Source organism: Perna viridis, chromosome 2, assembly GCF_037379345.1.
Source record: "Perna viridis isolate PV_CMFRI_1.1 ecotype Kerala chromosome 2, ASM3737934v1, whole genome shotgun sequence".
In the NCBI taxonomy this organism is placed as follows: Eukaryota; Metazoa; Mollusca; class Bivalvia; order Mytilida; family Mytilidae; genus Perna; species Perna viridis.
Window position 1 is genome coordinate 4460719 of NC_142446.1, and position 26908 is coordinate 4487626.

The window sequence follows — 26908 nt, forward strand, 5'->3', positions numbered from 1 at the left end:
GTGACTACTTTATTTCTGGTCAGAATCTTATCAAACTTCACAATATGAAATAAGAGCTATATCAAGTGTGAATTTTGTGTTCATATTTGTATCAACTGTTTAGGGTATGACTGCTGTGGTCATATGAAACTGCATTCTGAAGAGCATTTTATTGATTAAATGGAAGATTGTTTGTTTGTTTGTTTGTTGGGGTTTAACGTCCGAGCAGCAATATTTCAGCTATATTCAGACGATTAAATGGAAGAGAAATTTTGATTTTCCTTACTGTTTGATCAACAGAAGAAACTAAGAGTCATTTTGTTTAATTATTTGTTTGGAAAAATGTAACAAAAAATGCAACAATTTGTCAAATACACTGACATTGAAAGACAATGAAAGAAAGTACATCAGATTGACATGTTTGTCATAAAAAATAAGTTCATGGGTTATGAAGAATAAGCAAACAATAGGATTTTATCTAAATTTATTCATTGATCAATTAAAAGTACTTTGAAATCAATATTGTTGACTATTTATTCTCCCACTGGACAAGTCAGGGATATAAAGTGATCACAACTATTTGGTTGATATCAGAATAGTTCTCTTGACCTAAACTTTTTAAACTTGAGCTCAAACTATTCACATTAAATATTGGACAAGTTCAGCAATGGTTTACCATTAATAGCTATGGCCATTTTTGCAAATCATTTTGGAATGCAGATGTATCTGTGATCACTATTTCATCATTCTCTCAGTTTTAATCCAGTTATACAAGGATTTAGATGTTTAGTAGTTTTTCGAAATACTGGTATAATACACATTTATTTTTTACCTTAGGAAGGTGAGCCAGCAAAGGTTAAAGATTTTGAGAAGAAAAAAAATGCAGAAATAAAAAGGGTGACCACATGGAAGGTAAAAAAGATGTTATATACAATCATATTGTTTCATACATTTAATTTACTCGCTTTGACATATGCTTAAACAATCACTTTGCATCTAATATTTGTTGTTTATTGTCATTCTTCAACTTTGAACCCTGCATGAGAATCAAGATTTGAATGTCTGTCTCATCCCTATCAATTAATGGACCCAAACTCATAATTTTATTTCTTTGAGATTTTTCAGAAAAATATCAAATGTTATCACAGGAAATTAATAATTTTTTTTTTCAAGAACTGACATCTGTCAAATACATATTAAATTATTGGCATAAAAAAACATTGTAGTATGTAATAAATCTGTTTGATGGAGTTTTATCTTTTAAATATGTCTTTTGATTCATGTGAGGATATAAATCTTTATGTGTGTAATGTTGTATGTATATGTAAGTGTTATTGATACATCTTATACATGTTATAACGGATTTAATTCCGTTCTTATCTGTTCAAAAAGAGGTATTTATTTTTTTACACAAAAGTAATATGATGTGTAGCTCAAACATAGGATATGTTTTGTGAGAAGTGAAGCACTATTTTAAACCAATGAAATTTCTGATACTTTGGAAGTAGATATTTACTATTTTGGTGAGTGGCTCCCTGGAGCATTTCCAATTAATTAGCATGTACTATTTTTAGTACTTTTTATAGTTATAGTAGCAGTAAGAACTTTTTAACATAATTCATAACAATTTCTTGACTTTACTTGAAGACTCAGTTAGAAGGAGCAATGGAGAAGCTACTACCTGGTGAAAGAGGCACAGTTTTTCTGAAGTAAGTCTGCTAAGTGTCATTTACCAAAAAACAAAAATACAAGAAACAATTCAACTTCTCTAACACGTTGATCATTGATCTCAACATACAAACATCTCTGAGGCAGATTTAAGTTTGTTTACTTATAAATTCAAATTGATATTATTGTATTTATACTGCAATCCATCAGCATGAGCAGTCGCTAACTGTAAAATTTCATTGTGATATCAAAATGCCAGGATATTCTCAGCTTGAGGTAGAATTGTCTTAAAATATGCTTTAATTTTTAAATTACGTGTTAAGGTATAAAGAAAATATCAGTGTGTCAGCTTGATAAAGACTCTTATATATATAAATGCTCTGGAGCCAGTCTTATACTACAAGCTCTCATACATCAACTACAGTATAGAGATGGACTTCATTGGCCTGTTCAAGCAATTCATTTTAAGCTTGTTACAGTAGTATATATGACTCTACTGGTTTCATTTGGCACATGTTTCAAAGTTAAAAAGTTGACAATTTGTTTTGCAAATTTCTCTGCATATACTACTTAGAGAATTAAACGGAGAAGAGGAGGAGGAAGAAGAAGAAGAAGAAGAAGGGGAAGAAGAAGAGGGTGATGATGAAGAAGGAGATGAAGAAGAAGGAGAAGGAGATGAAGATGAAGATGAAGAAGAAGATACTACACTTGCTGATACAGGTAAAATGTATTTGAAAATGATATAGACAGTCAAATTTTATGCAATGTTTTTTAGTCAAATATTTGGTGCAAGAAGTTTTTGGAGCAAAAGTGTAGAACTTAAAAATCCCTCCCTTATTCTTTGATAACAGAGACAGACATGACTTTTTCCCACATTTTAGCAGATTTCCGCTATTTCAAATTTGGATTTTACTGTTATGATTCTTTTTTTACTGTTTATTTACATCCGATTTTGCCAATTTCCGCTTTGTTTGTTAACCTTGTAAAATCATTTCTGCAGAGAAAGATATTGCAACCAAACCTAAAAAAGAAGATAAGGATGTGGAAGAAGAGGAAGAAGAGGATGAAGATGAGTCTGAGGCTGAAGAAGGGGATGAAATGGAACAGTAGGTTTATTTATATAGTTAAGATTTCCTGATAAGTCTACAAAAGTTGGCTGATCCTCATAGATATCTAGCCTGGTTTCTCGAAAGATTTATCAACTGGGTAAGGCTAGTGCAATCTATTCAAGTTGTCCACTGCATAAATATTTATCCAGCAGATAAAGTTTTGAACAACTCTGCCATGAAGACTAGCTTATATTTATAACTATTATGAATATTGATAGTGTAATTAATTATATTTTATGTAAAGTGTTGTGAAATAGCATTTATGTTATACTTAGTCAGCACTTAAGAAAATTGTTTCTAGTACACTTAAAGTGAATGGTATAGGAAGGCATTGTTTGAACCCTTGAATGCATTTACATCAATATTTCTAACATAGCAACCTAATTTTCACCAATGATTGTTTCAGTATATACAATTATCAAACACATTGTTACTTATAACATGATGCCTTATCAAAATTAATCTCTATGTCTACCCTGTGCAAATTTTGAAAGTAATAGACATACAGTAGGGAAATTCTTGAGAAACAAAATTGATTGTTAAAATTCATAAATCAATAAATTGTTCATATGTATTAAGTTTGACCTCCTGACCTCTTGAGATGTAAGATATTGTCAGATATAGATGAAATATTTTGACAGGAAGAAACCTGCAGTCACTAAAAAAGAGCAGCTTCAGAAGGAAGAAAAAGAAGCAGATGAAGAAGAAACAGAAGAGGAAGATGATGATGACAATGAAGAAGATGATGATGAAGAGGATGAAGAAGAAGAAGAGGATGAAGAGGAAGAAAAAAAAGATGAAACAAAAGAAAAAAAAGTTGAAAAAAAGAAGAATGTAACTGAAGATCCTTTAGAAGTCACTGCAGGGGTAAGAAGTGGTGATGTTTTCTGCCTACATTATTTTGAGGGTACCAATGAAAACAATATTTAAAAAAAATAATAGTTTTAAAGTGGAAAAGGTGAAATTTAAAGACATTGTAAAGTTATTGGTTAGAAGTTGTCAATAAATGATTAAGTCCACTATTTTTAAGTATAAAGCAAAGTGTATAGTTTTATTATGAAATGTTAAAACCATACAAAAGATGTCCTGAGTTCTGTTGTTCTGGATACATGTAGTTGGAGAATAATATTAGCATGAGAGTGTGTTTCTTATGTTTTCAAATTATTCCTGAGTTACACAGGGTTCGACATTAACTTGTGCACCAACTAGTCCACTGGGACAAGTGACATATTAATATCACTTGTTAAAAGTCAAAACTGCAAGCTCGAATTTTAGTGCTATACTACTGTAGTGTTGTAGGTACATTATCGACCATCCACTAAAAAAATTGCTAACTTTAATTGAACTGTCAAACCCTGATAACAGACCTATTTTGCAAGAATATTTCTATAAAAAGTGATTTTGACTGGTAATAGTGATTGCAAAAATATTTGAAATTTATTTGTAAATTAGTCATGTACCAAAAATACTACAAACTTTGATGAAATTTTATTTCCGTATTTTGTCACTGTTTCAATATTTTGATCATGAAAGCAATACCCATTTCCTTAGTTGAACTACAAAAATAACCAATGTTTTTCATTGGCCTACAAAAATAATCAGTTTGCACACGCAACATTGTAATGCTGTTCGACACTCATGATTGGCTGTTAAAAATAAAACGATCTATTTTTAGAATAATGGTTGTAATATATATACGTATTTATGCTGTCATTTGCAAAGAAAGGAAACAATGTTTACTGACAGTTTTGCTATGACTATTTTACTCGCCTGATCGGACGAGGTGCCATTTTCACTTGTCCTGGGCAACCAGACAACCACTACAAAGGTATAAACATTTGTTTCAAGTACTGGTATTATTTGTTTCAGGGTCGTTTGTTTGAAGCTCTCTGTGACTACAAAGGTCAACAAGATGGAGACTTGTCATTCAAAGAAGGAGAAATCATCACCATAACCAATACTAGGTCATTATAGTTATAGGTGTGGCAATAAGGTTTTATCAGAGGATATCTCAAAATATTTCTTTTATATTTGGTCTGAATATGTAGGAATCACCAAAGGTGTCATTTGGGTATAGAGGGGTTATTTTCTGCCATTAATTCCTCTGATAAACATAGAGAAATCATTCAAAACCTACAATTATCTCAACCTATCTATCAACCTATCTATCAATCTATCTATCAACCTGTCTATCAACCTGTCTATCAACCTATCTATCAACCTATCTATCAATATATCTATCAACATGCTATTTTGATGTCAAATCTCCACCAGAATTTACTGAATACAGTAAGTGATACTTAACTCAAGTTGCTGATAAAAATTCTTTCTGTTGCACAATTAGATTCTCCATTAAATGTCATTACAAATTATTTTAGGTTACCTGACATATTGTATCAAGTTTAAATGTGTCTTATTTCCTAATTTGTTTATTAGCTTTGGCTAATTTGTTTTGTGTATTAAACATACCAGACAGGTACAGATCCAGGATTTCAGGTTGGAAGGGGCATAAATAAAGTGAACTGCCTAGCAAATCTAGGCAAACACATTTTTATACATTTATACACCATATATTGGTATGGGGCCATTTTCATCGTTATCATCCATGTCGTCAACATTGTCCATAGGTACTTGGTGTTCATGCATTATCTTGATTATAAGCTGGTTGATCTTTATAAAATTTAATACATGTAATAAGGTTTCAAACCATGAAAGGAAGGTTAGTATTGATTTTAGGGTTATGGCCCCAGCTATTTGGGGTTTTCAATCCTTCAGGATCAAAATACCTTATGTCACCAGTTTGTGTCAAGAACTTCCCTACTATTTCTGAACACTACAGAAGATATAGTCCAAATGTAATATCTTAATATCATTCAATATCTCAGTTATAACCAGTAAATATGTTGCTGGTAATTGTTCAGCTCAATGATATACTATTATTTCTGTAAAAATAAAATTGAAATCTGGTCTTCAAATCAACTAAACATTTGAGGGACTCCATATTGGCCTTGAAAGGTGTTTAGTAATACACCATGTAAAATTGCATTTAGGGAATTAAGTTCTTGCAGTGATGTGTCAAGAAACATTAAATGTGTTGAGCATGTTCCAGTTAACAGTAAACTTAATACACTTATCAGTCAAAATCATCATTCTATCATTAATATTTTTTAAATAATAAAATTCAAATTGATAAAAAAGTGCCTAGTTGTGGAAAATCTTATGTTCATAAAGGAAATTATTTACTTTGCTGAAATTGGTTTTATTTAAGTATAATTACAGTGTACGATAAATGCAATTAAAATAGTTTTTGGAAGTTAATGCAAATTTTAACTTTTGGACAGGTTTAAAAATTTGGGAAAAAGGTAAAATAGAACAAGTTTTGTAAATGTGTGTGATACCTTTTACCTATTGATTACAGTTAACACTCCAGAAATCAGTAGTAAAGATTTGACATTCAGTTTCTACATTTTAGAAAGAAAAAAAAACAGTTCTTAATAATATGGGAAGCACAAATGTATGATTACAGATTTATTTTACATCTTGATATCTTCGAAAGTTTGTTCATACTTCAATTTTCACTAGAAACAAAAACCTCCATTGCTAACAGCACTTTGATTTAGAATTAGGGGCCAAGACACGGCCTAAAGCAAGCATTTCATGGAATTTAACTATACGACTCCAATAAAAGCATAGGAATTTCTATTTTATTTTCCACAACATTTTATACCTACATGGCCAGAATTGAATTGATTTTTGGGATAAAGACATGAACTTTTTAGAAATTAGGGACCAAAAGGAAGACTGGGATTGATTTTGGGGTTTAAGCCAAGTAAGAAAAAGGGGCGATAAACAAGAATTTTTTCCTGAATTCTTGATGATAGCTTGTTTATTTCTGGTCTGAAATATTTTTTATTAGATTCCTCATGAAAATCCCTGCCACCATTTTTCAGTCAGATTTATGATATCTCTTACTGTTTTTGAATTATTAAGGGCCAAAGTGGACCACCCCCAAAAAATAGACGTTTTGATTTTTAGTATGATTTTGAATTTTTTTTTTTTGAAATCCCAGTCTAAATACAAGAGTTTTAAGAAGTATACTTACCAAATTAGCCCTATCATTTACTGTTTTATAGATAATGAACTACAAGTGATCCATAGATGTACCTTGAAGCAGACCTTTATATTTTAAACATATTAATTTTTGCGCTTGCTAATTTTTGTGGATTCTATCAAGTGAATATATTCGCGGGTATTAATTTTCACTGTTTACTGTTTTAAAAATATGATTAGTGTTAAATACATGTAATGTTAAAAAAATAAATTTCACATGTACTATTTTTCGCAGTTATATGTCTTCCGAGAAAATAGCTAAAATCAGTACACCGCGAAAATCAGTATGTTTACTGTACTTGCATTGAATTTCAAAATATTGTGTAAAATTGTGTTCAAATGAGTTGTTGTATCCATAATGAACGGTAAGTCCCATGTTTAGTATGTCAAAAACTAATACTGTTTCAACACTTGCCTCAGGTGAAACAAGTTCAACTGGCTGTGGTGGTATCATGCTGGACTTGGCAAAGCTTTTTATTGGGGGTTGAATAAATGAAAAATCAAGATTTAATGCAAACAATTTTTTTTTCCCAATTATAGTGGGGCATATGCCCAGCACATCTGTCCTTGGATCTGCTCCAGCCAGAAGCAGTTTTGTTTTATTAGACACACCAGAAGTAATCACAGTAATGTACATGTACTTTTTCATTAGTGTGGATGATTTGTCAATTTCAGAGATGATGGTTGGTGGGAAGCTGAAAATGAACAAGGAGAGAGTGGAATAGTACCATCTACATTCTTGAAAGTAATTACAGTTGAAGTATATTTTTGTGTTAAAATGTTTTTATAGCCCTGCAAACATATAGTTTGGGGTTATATAGGAATCACCCCACCTATTCATCTGTCTGTCTGTCCACATTTCTTGTAAGCGCAACTCCTGCTAAACAGCTCAAGAGATTTTGATGAAATTTTATAGGAAGGTTGAGTATCACATGTAGATGTGCACAAAGGAATATAATTACTGTCGGAGGGTTTTAAAGGGAGATAATCCAAATTAAGGGTTTTGCATGTTAAACCTTATAAGTGCATTCCAAAATAGATAATCCAACAAGTTTTTTTCATTCAAGTCCATTTGAAGCGGATGGTATTCTGTTTGTGAGCTTGCTCATAGTATTTCTAGATTTTAATTTTGGGTGTTATTTGAAATTCTCAGCTTGTCCATTCTATATTGGAAAACAATCAAAATCACTCTGCTTTTGATTTCACCATTGGCTTCAATGTCAATTTGTTTAGTGTTTGGAGTAAGTTATTTTTGCTCATGATAAATATTACATGGTATTTTCTATAGAGCATTTTTCATAATTTTGGGTGTTTGAAACCTTATTTAAAGCACAAGGTAATTAAAAAAATATTTCTAGTATCTGTTACATTAAAGTGTTCATTAATTGTGTATTTATCTGTGGACCTAAACATTAACAGCTGATCTTATCTCACTACTTCAGGCTTATAGCAAGTATAAAGATATACAGCAAGATGATGGTATGTTAAATGAACTTTTCTTTGCATTTTCTACATTTGTAGCTCACCTGGCCAAAGGTGTCATCACTTGGCATCTGTCTTCGTCATCGTCCATCTCCATTGTCATTGTTAACAATTATACAAAACTCTTCTCCTCTGAAACTACTTGACCAGTTGAAACAAAACTTTGTATGAATGTTCCTTGGGGTATCCTGCATAGAACTGATGTGGGGATTTTTGATTCATCGAAAAACATGGCCGCCATTACTAAAAATAGAACATAGGGGCATACAGTAGTTTTTCACATATATCTCCTAAACCGTTAGGTTTAGCTAAATTCTTTCAATTGCTGAAATTATCCTTATTATAAGGCCTGAAAAAGTTTCCAGGGATAAAAGTTGTCAGATGACTCCTTGTAAGAGTTATTGCCCTTGAAAGGTGAAAAATTACCATGTGAGCGATTCAGGCTCCTGGGAGCCTCTTGTTCATTTTTGCTATTGAAAAATCATCTTTTTTTTTCAACCAATGTCACCACATTAATTTTTCAAACACAATATTTTCAAGGTGTCAAAAATTGCTGAGGTAAACTGCTAACCCTACCAAATTTAGGATTGAGGCCAATCAGTGGTAATTTTAAATAAATTGGAGCTACTCAGCCATTTCCTCAACACTAAAAAATAATGTTTTTCTTTTAGGTAACAAGAAAGGCTAAGTAGGTCTGATTGCATTAACTCTATCCTGCCATGTGCACATGTCTAAATGCAAGGTTAAAGACTTGACAGTCTTGATAAATCATATTTGAAGTCAGAAACTGTATAGATTGGGATATAGAAATGACATGGTAATCTCTAAATTATTCCAATTTTATAGCTAAACTGTTACACACAATCTGCACATTGATGAAACTAATCAAAAGAATCATAGTTTTGCTGTTAATTAACTTTGAATATAAGCTTTTAATGGAGTTAAACAACATTATCTTTTTATTACACAATAATTAAGTTATTAAGGTTAAGACAATATTATTTGATTTTAGATGAAGAAGAAGAAGAGGATGAAGATGAACAGGGAGGAGATGAGGAAGGATTAAAATCTTCTAGAAGGTACCTTAAAAATATCAAATATTAAATTAGTCCAATAACTAAAATCATAGAAGAAACAGAAATAAATGGAAGCACATTCCTGTGACTTTGAAGTCCATCTTACTTTCTTATTAAACTTTCCGGGAAGAATAGTAAGATAATGCCAATGTGCATTTGCTAATTAGATTCTTGATTTGAATGAATTTGGGGTTTCTATTGGTGTAACATTGACTTGTCAATAAACTTGGATGGACTTAAAAGGGTACCTATCAAATCCTTCTTAATTACTTAATTCTATGTATTTTTTATTAGGCAAATGTTTTTGTCTCAAAAGATATTGTATCATAACTTCTCTGGTTTTAAAATAGAAGGGTGGTTTTACTTGAAATTTTCTCATGTACTTTTTAAATCAAATAATTCAGTGATTAATGATTCAATATTTTCTTGATTTTAGTGGCAAAAAATTCTGGGGAAGCATAAAGAAAGCTGTGAATGAGGTAAGGTCTATTGAACAGCATTTATATCTGAACATACATGAATGAATTATCAAATTGAAAAAAAAATGTAGTATACTAGTACTTAAAAAGCTTGTTGGTAAAATTCAAGTATGCAACTAAGAGTTTTGTCATTGATTAAAGCCTAAAATTGCCTTATCCAGCTGAGATTTCTATCACTGAAACCTGTCCAAACACTAACTCCATCACCCAGCAGAGATTTCTATCATTGAAACCTGCCCATACAATTAACTCCATCAGCCAGCAGGTAATTCTGTCATGTGACCACTCTAGGATTAATGTTTTCTCTTGGATTCTCCCAATCAAGCTGAACAATATGTACTGTAATAACTACATGTGTTTTAGTGTTTATAGTTCTGTGATCATTGAGTGAATGAATGAGATTACACATTTTAGTACTTGCATAGTTACCTTTGTTAGTTTTATTTGTTGTACATTTTGACTGTTGTCTTCATCAATCACAATAGGAACAAAATGGACAGGCAAGTACAAAGATTTACATAGATGTGATTCCATCACTCATTTAACTATTGCAGTAGGATTTTTTTTCTTGTCCATCCATTTTCAGTCCAGCTTTTGTCATTGCGACTCCTCTCTAACTACTGAACAAACTTTCACAAAATTTTAAAGGTATTAAGGACACAAACTGTAGTTTTGCATACTACAAGGTTTCTATCTTATAAATTTTGTGTTAGTATTGCCCCTTTGAACTTAGTTTCCTAAAGTACACTACTGAAGCATCTTGTTCAATTAACTTATCTCAAAGTACTGAATAGAATCTCTCAAAACTTGTTTTGTCATCACAACCCCTCTCCAACTACTGAATAGAATCTCATAAAAATTGTATGTACTAAAGACAATATTTTTATTTGTGCATATTACTAGGAATTTTTCTTGCATTTGGACACAGATATTCTTATTTTTAGCCATGTTAGATGAACAGGTGTTGTTTGTCATGTCATAATAAAACGTTTCACTAAGTCTTATAAATACAATAGAATTTCAGTAAGCATGTTGTTCTTATCAATAAATTGTTTTTATACCCCATGCAATGAAGTTGCCAAGGGTATAATGTTTTTTACCCATCCGTCAGTCGTGCCGTCTGTAAGTCCATCTTCAGTTTCCTGGACTTTTTTTAAACGCTTGCAGATATTGACATGATTTTTGGTATATAAGTTCACCATAATAAGTTACAGGTCAAGTTAACGTTTCGTTCTTGGCTGATTATTTTTATCGAAATTAAGGGCCTTGAACTTCACAGAAACAACAGTTTTCCTGACTCTTTTCTGAATGCTTGCAGGTATTGACATGATTTTTAGTATATAAATTCACCATAATAAGTCACAGGACAAGTTTATAGTTGGTTCTGCTCCAATGATTTTTACCAAAATTACAGGCCTTGAACTTAAATAAATTCACAGAATTAACCATTTTTCTGACTTTTTTCTAAACGCTTGCAGACTATGACATGATTTTTGGTATATAAGTTCACCATGATAAGTTACAGGTCAAGTGTATGTTTTGTTCTGCTTTGATGATATTTACTTTTATTAACTAAAACTCAAAGAAATCACAGTCTGGAGTTTGAAACTACCATTCTGAGTAACAGAATTTAGTAAGAAGGTAAAGGTTTAAAGCCTGAAAAAACACCCTTAATACTTTTTTTATAGTGGTCCTTCTACATGTATTTCTCTTACGAACAAATTTACTTGAGTATCCAACATTGGAACGCATGGGTTAAGTGAGCACGCTCACTAAGGTTCTTTAATTTTTTAAGTGAGAAATAGAATCAAACACCTCCTGAAAAGGCAAGACTAGGAAGTCATGGGGTAAGATTTCAGTGTTCTCACGGCAGAGCTTCATTAGAGAAATTGAAACCTTACCTTGGATGTCTTAGATTTCTCTTTCTTGCACTTAAAGCGATGTTAGATTCCTAATATCTTACAAATTTTGTGTAAGTTATGGCCTGTTTAAACAGTCTCCTGAAGTCCACTACTAAAACAGTCGTAGGTAGCCAAATTATATTTACATTAACAATTGATGACAATCTCCAACCTTTAACCGCCTTCGATGGCATAGGATATGTGAGTGTGTTCACTGTTTTTCATTTCAAGATAATTAATATCAAGGAGATAAATACCTAATAAAAAGAGCAGGTCTTCACATGTTACTACATCCCATTTTAACAATGATTTGCACATTCTCTTGGAGTTGATTTTAAGCTCACCCAGATGAGGTATCAATGTGGCCTATTGCTGTCACTTTTGATTTGTTTAAATAAACTGATGTAAACCTTTTTAAATTCAGAAACTAAAGAATTTTACATTAATTTTGTGAAAAACTGATACAAACAAAGTTAATCAAATCGAGCGATAAAAATCAAAGTTACGACCTCAGACAAGTATTGATTAAGATATATGGTCCTGCTGACTAAATACAAGGTTGGAATGTGTCAGCCATAACTTATCATAATATGGATTTTCTTTTCTTATTTCAGACAAGTGCATCTGATGTGTTACATGCCTTTGGTGCTCTTCCTTCAGGATATAGACCATCAACACTTAAACCTATCTTCAATAAAGGTATCAGTATTCGGACCAATTTCTATGGAACTGTGATGAATTATTTATTTCAAATTTTGGTTGGCTATGTTTCCTTATCTATAAATTAATTTTTTTTTCCAAAATGAAAAAAATTACAAATATTATTGCAAAAAAATTTTCTGATTTCAATCAATGCCATTTTATGGGGCAAGTAAAGTACATTGTGTATGGTAAATATAAATCAACAAATTATAACAATGTATAAGATAAAACTACAATTTGTAAAAATAACAAGACATTGTTAACTTAAAGGACACAATGTCCTTAACAAGCCTTAGTGTGTTGTCTCTTTATAAAGTGACAAGCATTATTTTTGGTGTCCCCTATAGAGTGGCAAGCTGATCAGTGGTGTCCACTATAAAGTGGCAAGCTGGTCAGTGGTGTCCACTATAAAGTGGCAAGCTGATCAGTGTTTGGTCTCCACTATGAAGTGGCAAGCTGATCAGTGTTTGGTCTCCACTATGAAGTGGCAAGCTGATCAGTGTTTGGTCTTCACTATAAAGTTACAAGTATTAGTGTTTGGTCTGCACTATAAAGTTACAAGTATTAGTGTTTGGTCTGCACTATAAAATGGCAAGCTGATCAGTGTTTGGTCTCCACTATGAAGTGGCAAGCTGATCAGTGTTTGGTCTCCACTATGAAGTGGCAAGCTGATCAGTGTTTGGTCTTCACTATAAAGTTACAAGTATTAGTGTTTGGTCTGCACTATAAAATGGCAAGCTGATCAGTGTTTGGTCTCCACTATAAAATGGCAAGCTGATCAGTGTTTGGTCTCCACTATGAAGTGGCAAGCTGATCAGTGTTTGGTCTCCACTATGAAGTGGCAAGCTGATCAGTGTTTGGTCTTCACTATAAAGTTACAAGTATTAGTGTTTGGTCTGCACTATAAAGTTACAAGTATTAGTGTTTGGTCTGCACTATAAAATGGCAAGCTGATCAGTGTTTGGTCTCCACTATGAAGTGGCAAGCTGATCAGTGTTTGGTCTCCACTATGAAGTGGCAAGCTGATCAGTGTTTGGTCTCCACTATGAAGTGGCAAGCGGATCAGTGTTTGGTCTTCACTATAAAGTTACAAGTATTAGTGTTTGGTCTGCACTATAAAGTTACAAGTATTAGTGTTTGGTCTGCACTATAAAATGGCAAGCTGATCAGTGTTTGGTCTCCACTTTAAAGTGGCAAGCTGATTGGTGTTTGGTCTCCACTATAAAGTGGCCAGCAGAAGTGTTTAGTCTCCACTTTAAAGTGGCAAGCAGAAGTGTTTGGTCTGCACCATAAAGTTACAAGCAGAAGTGTTTGGTCTTCACATTTTATTGTTTATTTAACAATCTATTTTTTTAGATTACACCTACAGAATGAAGAATTATCTAGCCCCTAAGCTGAGTAAATCAAACCTCTTTTACAGAGACCTTTTCTTTGATCCACAGAAATCCAAGGTAATGCATGATGAGTATAACTGTTTGTTTACTATGTATAAAATATAATTTTATATATTGCTGAGAGAAAGCAGGTTCCTTGAAGATGTTGTTAACAAAAAGATATGATCACTTAAAATATCAAAGAAACAAGTTTAAATATCACGATCATGACATATCTAATCCATTATTTCCAAATCAGGAGCCTGCATGGATCATGATGTACAATGAAAAGAACAAAATTGATATTAATACATGTATAAATATACACATTTATCAGTACAAAAACAATATATGAATTACAATATAGTCACTATGTTGTTTATTTCTACTTCAGTCAGTTATTGAAAATTTTCTATCTCTGATTGCAGAAAAAAAAAAGTATTTTAATCTGTTTTTATCTAAAACAAAATTGGCAGTAGCTACTTGACCTTTTGTGTTTTCATTAGTAAGAAGAAATGTAAGTTTTGGTTCAAGACTCAATAAAGTTTGGGTACCTCTCTCTCTAAAGGAAATAGTTTGATTGGAATAATATACTTATATTATTGTAGATAATTTCCAGACAGGGTAAATTTGACAGAATAATAACATTGACGGGCTGTCGGCAGATTCCTGTTCCTACTCACGGTTTGTACTTATTATACAAAAAAAAACAGGAAATAAACCCCATATATAAATTTTGTATTGAAGACTTCAATCACATTTAAATTATGCATGCCTTCCCCTTCCAAAAAAATTTTTTTTTTTAAACTCTTTACTTTTGGCCTGATATTGAGTTTGCGAGCTGCTTGTAAATCAGCAAGAAAATGGGTCACTATGAATCTTCATATTCCAGAGGTTCTAATCACACACCTACACCTACAATTCACGAAAAAGAACATGCTGATAACTTGTTACTTCTCTGAAATGTGAACACCAGTATCCAAGGATATCATAGGGTTACTCTACCCTAAAATGTGGACAATAGTATCCAAGGACATGATGGGTTACTCTTCCCAGAAATATGGACAACAGTATCCAAGGACATGATGGGTTACTCTTCCCTGAAATGTGGACAACAGTATCCAAGAATATGATGGGTTACTTTTCCCTGAAATGTGAACACCAGTATCCAAGGATATCATACGGTTACTCTTCCCTGAAATGTGAACACCAGTGTCCAAGGATGTGATAGGGTTACTGTACCATGAAATGTGGACAACAGTATCCAGGATATGATAGGGTTACTCTACCCAGAAAAGTGAACAACAGTATCCAAGGATATGATAGGGATTACAGTACTTTTATACTTGAATCAGTTCTGTTTTCTGTTTTTAGCTACCATCAATTATATTCATTCACTTCTTTCAGCAATAACTGTCAAGTCAAGATTTGTTAGAGTTTGTTTATTTGATGGACAACGTGTAAGTTTAATTCTAGGTTCACATCAGTATTTTATTATTCCCTAGCCATCAATCATAATGGCTGTGAAGTTTTATTTGTTGTGATCAAGTTTTACAACATTATACTTTTGCCAGCTAAGTACCATAAGTATCAGATACCTTTTATACACTTGTGTTTTGATGAATGTATTTTGGTAAATTGCTGTCCATCCAAACCTCATACTGTTATGGTTCTTTCCAAGTCAAAATGTAAGACACATTATTTTAATGGAATATTGACCTCTGAATAGCTTGTATACCATGTAAATTTCTCAATGAATTTTTACTCATCACCTTTTGTGTGCCTCCAATATTTCAACTTGGGAAGAATCTTTAAACCGCTTTGAGGGAATTAAATATTTTTTAATATAATATTTTACTTCATGAAGAGTAGCTCCCTTTATCATTGTTTTTTAATTTTTCATTTCAGAGTTTTTGAACTTTAAACACATAAACAGAAGTATTGGCATTTTGTGTACCTTGATAAAGTTTGTTTATTATGTACAAATAAAATGAAAATTTAATGGAAATTCTGGGCCAATATTTGTCATTTTAGTCTAAATCTCTTAAACACTGCTGACCTTATGATTGATTCATTGCTCCTCATTAAATATACCATTGCCTTGCAATTAAGGAATCTGAGACAGTTTCTCTTGAAACATTCCTAATGTAATTTTATCAAAGATAATTGGTAATAAGATGTTACAATCATTTACCTGTTAAAATATGAATGAAAGAACAAGAAATAGAATGCCTCATTTTTACTTACTACAGAAAAATCAATAAGTAAAAGATTTAGTTGTATGGTTTCAGAAAATCCACTAAATGCCTAGGCTGTTATATTAATGTCAGAATATACTTATTACCAGTAATATATTATTTAATTTTGTGAATAATTTTCGTATGGATGAGCTTACTAAAAGGCTTTCACACACAGCCATAGGATGGTTTTTGCTCATATAAGTACATCATGTTTTTCAGGTTTACATTTTTAATCAGATTTTACCACTCAATGTAAACAAGAGAAACATGTCTGTTATTGTTTTGTAACAAGTAATTTTTTGAAGAAAATAGTTAGAAAATTTAAATGTAAAAAATTAGTAATTGTTATTATTTGAAGGCATAAACAATTCTATTTAGGTCCTTAGTAATATACATGTTGTAAAGGCCACATCAGCTGATAGAGAAGAGAAAACTTGGTCATTTAATACAAAGGTAGGTCAATAAAGTATGTGTTGTCCATTTAATACAAAGGTAGGTCAATAAAGTATCTGTTGTCCATTTAATACAAAGGTAGGTCAATAAAGTATTTGTTGTCCATTGATTTCCTAAAATTTGCTCCACATCCTAAAAATAACATTTACAGATTTTACTTGGATGAATGCTTTGTGAATGGGTTGTTAACAAACAATTCACTTTTTGATTGGCGTCAATTACCAAAACCAATCTTTGATTGTAAGTCGCCAACTTTCAAGATTAATCTTTTTTAAAACAACTAAAACATACCTGCCAACTTATAAGATTAATGTGTAGTGTAGATTTTGATCACATCTCCTTGAACACATTTTTGAAATGTCAGGTCTGACCAAATACAAAAATCATTTGCATCCAGAGATTCATGTTTGGGATTAATTTACTTTTGCAGAAGTTTTCTAAGATGAATTCAATATAAAAAAGGTCTTACAAACTAATTGTTATGACATACTCATGTTATACTATGACTGATTTGTCAGTCTGTAAATGTATCAGTAGTAAATACCATATATATAATCTATAATGTACTTGTAAATTAGGTCTCGAATTAGTCCCTTAATGAGTCACTACATAAGAAAAATAAAATAATTGTGATTTTATAAAAGTTGGCTGGTATGCTAATGTTTTGAAATTGTCAGTTATGTTCTACTCAAACAGGTGGTCTGCTGAGGTGACCTTTTCTTTTGCTGTACTTCTTATAGTTAAATATCTCTACAAAAACTTTTAAAAATGTTGTATAAAAAGACCTCTTTTATATGTTAATTAAGTTCTGATCCTACTAAAGAAGATGGCTTCGGAGGTCAATGATTGCAAAGTTTTAGGAGCTTAACACTCTTTTCTTTATGGTTGGATATCAAAGTCACTACAGGATTTTGTCTACCATGGTATATGTTCGAAATATGATTTAAAGCATTAACTTGTGTAGATTTCAGATGTTATGGAACCATTCCAACATGCTGAAGTTTTTGTCAGGACTAATCAACTACCAGAAAAAGTTGGTAAGTAGTGTACTTCTATAATTCTGATTTGACAGTTGCTGATCAATTGGTGCATTCAAATGTGACAGCTGCTGGTTGATTGGTGCATTCCAATGTGACAGCCCCTGGTTAATTAGTGCATTCCAATGTGACAGTTGCTGGTTGATTGGTGCATTCCAATGTGACAGCCACTAGTTAATAAGTACATTCCAATGTGACAGACACTAGTTAATAAGTGCATTCCAATGTGTCAGCTGCTAGTTTACTGGTACATTCCAATGTGACATTCGCTGGTCGATTGGTGCATTCTGACAGCAACTGAATGATTGGTGCTGTCCAATGTGACAGTGGCTGGTTAATTATTGTGTTCCAATGTGACAGCCACTGGTTAATAAGTGCATTTCAAGTTAACAGCTTCTAGTTGATTTGTGCATTCCAATGTGACAGCTGCTAGTTGACTGGTACATTTCAATGTGACATTGGCTGGTTGGTTGATGAATTCTATTGTGACAGCTGCTAGTTGACTGGTACATTCCAATTTGACATTTGCTGGTTAATTAGTGCATTCCAATGTGATAGCAGTTGGTTTATTGATACATTCCAATGTGACAGCTGCTGGTTAATTTGTGCTATCCAATATAACTGCCCCTGGTTGATTGGAACTATCCAATACGACTGCCCCTGGTTAATTGGTACATTCCAATATGACTACCTTTGGTTGATTGGTACATTCCAATATGACTGCCCCAGGTTGATTGGTACATTCCGATGTAACTGCCACAGGTTGATTGGTACATTCCACTGGATATGGTTACTTATATTAAGTTATGACAAATCAAAGACTTTACATAACATTTCTTCATGATTTGTATTCTGCCTATAACTATTATTATAGAAAGTAAAAAATTAGTTTTTGCCACTGAACTTTAGTTTGCCTATAAAGCTTCAAAAGAAATTTTTATCAATTGAATGCTTTTATGACAAGGGAAAAGCCTATTAATTTTGAGGTCAGTAGGTCAAAGAGAAAAGTAATCATTATCAAAGTAAGGTTCTGTAAGGGTCATTAGCATAACGAACTTTGACTCCAGTATGAGGCACTTATTTTTTGCTTAATAAAAATTATCCTCTTTAAGCCATGCGACTCTATCTGTTTTTTCTGTCATGCTTTGGGATACTGATACCTACCCTGTATACTTTGTAACTCAAAAAGTATGAAACCAATTAGACAGTGATTATATTGATATTGAAGATAGGTAGAAATTTGATTAATTTATTCCTACATTTTTAGCATGTTGAACTTTGTCTTTTTATGTTGTAAACAGTATCTGCTGTAAATCAAAAAGTATTAAACTGATTTTATGGAACCTTTTTACTGCGTTTACACATTGAATATTGGCTTTTTTTATTTCTTGTTAAGATTTAATGTTAAGTTTTCTGATAAGGTCAGAATCACATGTACTAGGTGGTGTGTATTTGGTACGTAGTTACATTAGCATCACTACCTAACAGATCCATATCTTCTTCATGCATATGGCCCCACTGTCACAGTTTATTGACTTTGAAATTTTACATTACTGAAACATAATTTCATTTGAGTTCCTTGTATGCAAATGATAAACTATACCATAGAAATCTGTCCACTTTGTGTCAAATGGTTGTATGGATAAATTAGTAACGATGTCACTGTCAACTTTTATAGTGTCCATATGCAACAGACTAGAGACATATATCTGTTATAACAGTCTCTTTAACTTACTTAGTTAATATTGAAGATACTTATGTGCAAATATATGACAGTGAATCAGTGATGCTGGTAAAGACAGGTATTTGTCTTGTGTTTCATAACCCCTGCAAACAAAGTTTGACAGAAATATAGGAATCACCCCATCTGTCCGTCTGTTTGTTTGTCTGTTCATCCATTAATTTGTCTACATTTCTTGCTGTGCTTTAAAGCATTATATAAGCACTGTGCTTTCACTATTATTTATATTACAGGCATATTATTTGAACTTGGCTTTACTTATATAAGAAATGTAAGTACAATTAATGTAGATAATGTTAATGTTGTTACTTTTCACTCCAATGATTCTATGACCACTCCGTCAGAGAATGGATTGCTTGACATGTAATTCATCAGAGCTGTTGGATATTTCCAGTAATATTTGAACATTTTACAGTGTGTGATAGGTTACTCCTTAAAAAATCTATACAAATAATCAAGTGGTTTTTTTTTTTTTGGTCTATATTGCCTGAAAAAAGCCAAAATATTGCTGCTCAGGCATTAAACCCCAACAAACAATAAATGTTTGGTCTATAGATTGTCCTAATTTTCCACAAATGTTGGATGAACTCACTTTGAAATATCAATTTAAAAAATAAAAGTCACCTCTTGATTTTAAAATAATTTCATATTAATGTTCACAACCTTTAAAAATTATTTATATGAGAAATTTGCTATTTTTTTTGTGTTTATGAAATTTATATGATATCATATGTAGATGTGCATGAAGCGAGATTGTTGTAAAGGTAGATAACTTTTAAGGATTTACCTGTTTAAAGTTCCAATTAAGCAAGGGATATAATGTTTTTACAGTACTTACCTCTGCCATACTTCCTGTCTGGGTATAGTATAGTGGAAAGTTTATCATCCATTCTGATCCAGCTATTGAAAGAATTATTGTTTTTGACTTGATAAAAGTTCACAGGAGCCTTGGTTTTAGATTCATTTATAACATATTTTTTTTACTTCTAATTTGAAAATCTTTTTTCTTCTAATCTCTTGACTGGTCTGCAGAAATCCTCTGAAAAGACTGAATGGATTTTAACCAAGCTTGGTACAAAAATAGACCGCAATATATTGAAGTGTACAAAGGTTTTGAAATTTCAAACATGACCACATATGAACTTTTTAAAGAATCATGAAAAAATCTTATAGTTTATACTTAGTTTAAAAATAGGTCATCACAAGGACTTTGGCTTGGTCACATTGAAATTCGAAAAATGGCCATCAGTCAGAAATTCAAATAATGAATAAAAGTTCAAAAAAATTCATGGAGCTGTTGAAAGTGATTTAAAATGCTCCTGTGACAATAGGGGAACTGGGGAAACATCCTGTTTGCTGTATAAACCAATTATATATAGTTTTATTCAGTTTTCTTATCAGTATGAACTACAAGTACCAATTTAAGATTTTTTTAGAACATTTATGGTGTATATCTGGCTTTATATATGAAGGCTTTGTATTCTTATTATCAACTCATATTGTTTGCTTAGTTTTACTTTTATTTGAATTAAAACTAACTAGTAAATATTGTATATACTGTATATTCTGAAATTATTGTCATATCTTTCATCGCAAAAAAAAAACTAACTTAAAATCCAAATAGAAAAATTGGCATTATGGTATTGTTATCATTATCGGTGCAGGAGTTTACCTAAAAAATAAAAATCACATTTGATTTTTTACTAGTTTGACAAAGTTGCAATAATTAATTGACTAAATAGTAGATGTATGATATAATAGAGATTATTATTTAGTGTTCCAATTACATTTTCATCTAATACATTTTGTACTAATTTTCATCTAATACATTTTGTACTCATTTTCATGTTAGTGACAACTTGTTCATTTGAGCAATTCAGGATTGTCCTTTATCTATGCTTTATTATCTTATGTTGGTTTATAAGTTACACATTTTAGTGTCTCTTTCTCAGAATCCTCCTGGTGATAACTCAGTGAGTACAATAATCATCTAACTATTGCAAATATTACCTTTTCATATAAATTTTGCATATTGAAATTAAATTTCTGCTTTTATTATTTGGTTATTTTTATTGAAAGGAAGATTCATTCATTTAACAATAATTTATAGTAGTGGAATAATATTTTCTTCAAAATTTAATTTTTTGCAATAGTTCAATATGTCACTAACCTTTACCATTAACTGCCAGTTCCTTTCCATCACCCCAGTTTTTTCACTGTTATAACACATTTTACTTTTTTGAATATTGAAGATAAAATCTAAAAAAATGGTAATTTATTTATATTTTTTGTTATGTGTTTCATGTGTGTGGCTGGAACGGGTTATGACGCACTATTTTCAAGATAGATAAGAAAAGCATGTTATAATGATCACTTTACTATTCTGTAATTTCTGAAGTAAATACATGTAAAGTGAAGGTATTCAAAAACAAAACACCAAATTGAAATACATGTATTTTTTTTAAAATATAGTTAGTCATAAGGGAGATAACTTTTACTTTTACTTTAAAATGTCATAGATCTTATTAAAAAAAACCTGTAATCAAAATTCTTGTTGACTAATTAAGTAAAAGCAATATTTGGCTTTAAAAATATTGGAAAAGTCAGTTTTTACGTGGAGTTATTGTTAAAAAAAAATCATTTATTATTTCTATTTCAATGAGGAAATGATATGGTTACCAAACTTAAAACAGGCTTGAAAATCATTACTGTAAATTTTATAAGTGCAATCTATTCAAGTTATACAGAATGTCATTTAGTTGAGTGCACGAATTTGAATGAATTTAAGTTCTCCTGGCATATTCATGTATAGTTTTCCCACCAAGGTTTTCAAGGTTTTTTTTCGCTGGTACATGTACCTGTATTCATTCAGCATGACGACATCCTACTGTGAACATCTATAAATTATATTTGAAAATGTTATGTGTGGAGTATTAATATTTCTGTGTTGCTATCTTACACTGTTCCCTTTTGCCTGTTTTACAGCCATTAATAAGGTCATAAAAATTATCACTCAGTATCTGTTGTTATATAAATATTGCTATTTGGTATGTAAATGTATACTTTGATGAACTCCTTTTCTATAGTTGACATAATTACTGTTATTTCATTAATGTTTGATGTTTTTGTTACATTGTTTGGGTTTTGTTCAGGGATGCTAATTAATAAAACCTTAAACTACTTTAAAGCAGTATTATTTTGAAATGCTTTATATTTTGTCAAATGAGGTGTTGAAAAAGTCCCTGAAGTGGAAATTTATTTTGATTGATGAAATAATGTATAACTTAGTTCTATACCTTTATAGTATTACAATGCTAATTTATAAGCTTGTAAGCACTGCTGTTTGCATGAAGTTGTATATATTGGTTCAGCGTGGGTAAATAGATTTTGTGTGAATTTATAGATGTGTGATCATTTGTTCCTGTTTGTTTTCACAACCACACTCATGCTGAAAAATAATAAAAATAATTCTCTATTTAATTTATTGTCTCAAATAAAAAAAAAGGTAGAGCTTCATAATATTTTAAACCTTTGAATAAGTTTGAATAGTATATGTAGATGTTAAAACGTGATATTTTCTTTCTTTGAATTTGCAGTGAATATTCTCTACTCACTGTTTACATGGTTTATCTCACCTTTGCAAAGTAATCTTCTTTTCATAGCAAATATCTTATGAATACATGTAATTTGTTGAAAAATCTCTTCAAATCTTTCATTATCAAACAGCTGAAAATCACATGTCAAATTTACTACACAGATTTTTATAAAGACCTCGTGTGATATTTGTACATTTTGCTTCCTGCTCTATAGAAAGTCAACTATAAGACGTAATTCTCCATCCACAAAGAGGTTAATACATGTATAACATGTTTTACAGAATTCTGAAGAACCTGGAGAAGTCAGCTGTGGCTGGGTTCTTGTAGACCTTTATGAACCCAATGGGGCATTAATTGGTAACAAGTGAGTATGTTGATTCTGGCAAAATGTGTAATACAAATCTATTTGAATTTTTGCCTTTAAATTAAACTACTTCATTTTCCTTAAAGATTTTATGTATCAAAGAAGAATATCAGTAATGCATTTTAACTTTTTTAATTTAGAAAACTTAACTCCATAGAGGTCAACATTTTTCTAAAAACCCAGTTACTAGTCAGGTTAAGTTGATATTATCTCCCTTGGTTTATCTTGAGTTTATTTAGAAGTTGCATTCTGAATCAACAGTTTAGAGCAATTAATTTACTTTTTCTTATAGAACATTTGACCTGTATGTAAATGGAGGCACTCCATATGAGAAAAATATTGAAGTAGATCCAGCTATAAGTCGTAGAAGTATGTATTGTATTATTGTAAGAAAATCAAATACAAGGACACCAATGCTATTGTTTTCAATGACGAAAGCAAGTCTACTATATATATATTAAATTCTAGTTTTTATGACATTCAAAATGTGTGGTTGTATAATGAATGTTGTTGTTGGCATTACTGTAAGCATCATATGTAGTTTATAAGATTCCAGACCGTAACTTGAGTATAAGTGCATGGATTTAATTGAAAGAAAGCTGAGAATGGTTATGGCCTTAACTTTAGAGGCCAAAAACTGTATGAATTGTCTATTTCTTGACCTATTTTAATGTGGTTTGATTTACTTGGGTTCTTTGATATGCTGAATACTCCATCCCGATGTGTATTTAACATTTTGAATTCAGGCTTGTTTCAATTTGGTTCCAAATTTAGGTTCCAAAATTTAACTTTGTATGATTTCAACAAAAATTTAACAAGTTCTTTTACCAACTCTGTGTTGGAAACCTGTGCTGTTTGAAACATTTACTGGTAATCACAATTGAAATTCAGAGCTGCACCAAGCTTGAGTGTTGTGTCCATACTTAATCCTTTTGTTCTTGGTGCACCCTCTTTGGTTATATTACGCTGCATTAATCAGAGCATTATATTATCTTGGGTTGCATGGTTTTTGTCAATAATGTTATTGAATGATATCATTTAGAATTTACCTTCACTTATGGATTTTAAGCTAGGTTTAGTGCTTAGGTTGATTCCTAGGATGCTTGCAAGTAATTTATTTCAAAATTTAGATTGATTAGGAAATGATACAGACATTATAAGTGAAGAGGATGTTAGTTTTACCTACTCAGAATCACTTCCATGAGGCAGCATATGGATATTTTTGAAAATAAAAATACAAAGCAAAGAATGTCAGATTTCACTTGGCTGTGCTGCAATGCTGTCACCTTGACTTGTTCTTTGATGAAATAGCCAGCAAATGGCTTTATATTGCAGGAAACCCCTACCAAAGAATTCTACCACCAGGCTTGTTATTTCACAGAAACTCCTATCACTGGAGCTCAACCATGACTATAAAATATATTAATTTATCATTCTTTTGTTATGGGTTTGTTCTACATTTAAGGACCATTTTATCAAATACCTCTGGCCAGACTTGTTACAACATTTCCTCTCCCCAGTATAAAGCAGTATATACTTAGATTGTTTGTACGATTCATTTTGATTTCAGAAGATGATTGTTTTGTGTGCTGGTACTTATATATATATATATATATATCATATATTTAGTACTAAATACAAGTATTTTATCCCAATAAAGGTTCTTTTCATTGGTCTGTATCACAACCCGTATCATATACCCTGTTCCACATAGGTAAACCTGTTCCACATAGATAAACCTGTTCCACATAGGTAAACCCTTTCAGAACTCCTTGTTCTTTATTATCAGTTGTCTCTCAGATTTTACTATCAGGAGCAGATAACTCTTGAAGTAACATAAAAAAAAAATCTTTAATGTGAATCAATAATAAATGAGAGACTATCAGCAAATCACATTGGTACAGTAAGAATTCAATTAATTCAGTATAAACACTATGAAATTGCTTATATCTCATTTCCTGTGATGAACCTACAAGTAGTTGTGAAATAAATAGTGAAGTCATCAAAATACAGTACATGAACTTGTCAAGAAGCTGAAATACAATCAAAACTGTTCACATACCCCATTCTGATTTGCACTTTATTCACCTCAAAAGCAGGAATTTTTTATTTGACAAAATAGTTTCTCTCTTTTAATATATATGATATAAAGAATAATACATGGCAAATCCATGTCGAATGCTGTATCACCACTTAACTAATGTCTGCCCCTTTGGCCTGATGTTGGTATTTTGTGGTCAATACAGCATGTAATACAGATTTTGTATTATATTTTTGTATTATTTATATTCATGTATTACTATATTGTTTATGGTCCCGTGCAGGTCCGGATATTAAAAGAATAGCCCTGCAGCAGATCTAAGCTTGTCATAAAAGGCGACTAAATAATGCTCAGAACCCTAGCCAGGGGCTAGGGCACTCTGCCCACAGAGCAACTGGGATGTGTGCCCCAGGTGGTGGAATGGGGTATCCCTGGCGTGTTACATGCTGGGGTTGTCATGCTATAATAAGGAAAACCTGACCGCAAACCATAGTGGTGCACCGTGTTGGGAAAGATGCCACATTCCTCGCACGTTAAAGAACCCTACTGTGGTATTCTCCTGGAGTAGGAACCATAGGGCTCCGCCACAGGAGGCTAAATTGCCCGACCCTACCCACCGCTCCTATTTCCAGTGGCAATCAAAATTTGTCAACCCCATTGTCCTTTTGTCCCATCCCTTTTTCATTTCATCATCATTTCATGTTCATTTTATCATCAATTTCACGTTCATCGTCTGAATATAGCTGAAATATTGCTGCTCGGACGTTAAACCCCAACAAACAAACAAACGATATATTGTTTATGTATACATGTATTATTGTATTGTTTATGTATTATTATATTGTTTCTAGCTTCCTCCAATGCTTTCATGTCTCTTCTGTCTGGGAACAAACAACCACGACTGAACATTAAAGTGTCAATACCAAATAGAGAAAAGAAGGAACAGTTAGAGTATGTATGCTAGACCTATGTAGTAAAATATTTGGGCAATGTAATGTAATTCTTTGAGTGCTTATGAATTAATATGTGTAAACTTAATATCAGAAATACCCATAGGAACAAGTAAATACTCCTGCACATGTATGTCTCCAGTAGTGCATCATAAATAGACAATTGTATTTATCTCATTTAATTTCATGGGTATCAATTTTCTTGGGTACAAGGTATTAATTGAATTAAGAATTATTTTGGAGTATAGATAATTAGTAATCAAAGAGAGGTAATAAAAAAAAAGAATTTGAATACAGTTTATACTTAATATTTTTTTTATTTCATTTGATAGCATTTTACCTGATGTATTAGTAGGCAATGCATCTTTGATCAGCATGTATTCATTTTACCGTCAAATCTTGGCTGACACATTACTCAAGGACCGAGTGGATCTAGAATCGACAGGTACAATGTAATGTCAACATACAGGTCATCACAGGTCTTTGGTTGATTTCTTTTGTCTATAGTAAACTTTTCATTATATGTATTGTTCGCTAAATTGAGTTTTCAGATTCTTGGTAACCATCATGACATTTAATTTATTTTATGGACTTCATTTTCAGCAAT

General features: G+C 31.7%; 1 protein-coding gene across 3 annotated transcripts in view; it reads left to right on the forward strand.

Annotated features, from left to right (window-relative positions):
• Positions 1-26908, forward strand: part of LOC148623360 (nephrocystin-1-like) — a 50224-nt gene that overhangs the window by 10096 nt on the left and 13220 nt on the right. For 2 of the 3 annotated variants that reach the window (XM_088565168.1, XM_088565170.1), the window contains exons 4-25: positions 817-891; positions 1627-1688; positions 2222-2367; positions 2648-2753; positions 3398-3623; positions 4626-4720; positions 7542-7611; positions 8309-8345; positions 9361-9427; positions 9861-9903; positions 12419-12503; positions 13863-13957; positions 14488-14563; positions 15287-15339; positions 16498-16572; positions 17537-17609; positions 19584-19621; positions 21303-21323; positions 23228-23310; positions 23603-23679; positions 26203-26302; positions 26634-26746. In XM_088565168.1, the coding sequence (XP_088421294.1) occupies positions 817-891; positions 1627-1688; positions 2222-2367; positions 2648-2753; positions 3398-3623; positions 4626-4720; positions 7542-7611; positions 8309-8345; positions 9361-9427; positions 9861-9903; positions 12419-12503; positions 13863-13957; positions 14488-14563; positions 15287-15339; positions 16498-16572; positions 17537-17609; positions 19584-19621; positions 21303-21323; positions 23228-23310; positions 23603-23679; positions 26203-26302; positions 26634-26746 (1816 nt within the window). The remainder of the gene's footprint in view (positions 1-816; positions 892-1626; positions 1689-2221; positions 2368-2647; positions 2754-3397; positions 3624-4625; positions 4721-7541; positions 7612-8308; positions 8346-9360; positions 9428-9860; positions 9904-12418; positions 12504-13862; positions 13958-14487; positions 14564-15286; positions 15340-16497; positions 16573-17536; positions 17610-19583; positions 19622-21302; positions 21324-23227; positions 23311-23602; positions 23680-26202; positions 26303-26633; positions 26747-26908) is intronic. The other variant, XM_088565169.1, reaches the window with a different exon arrangement.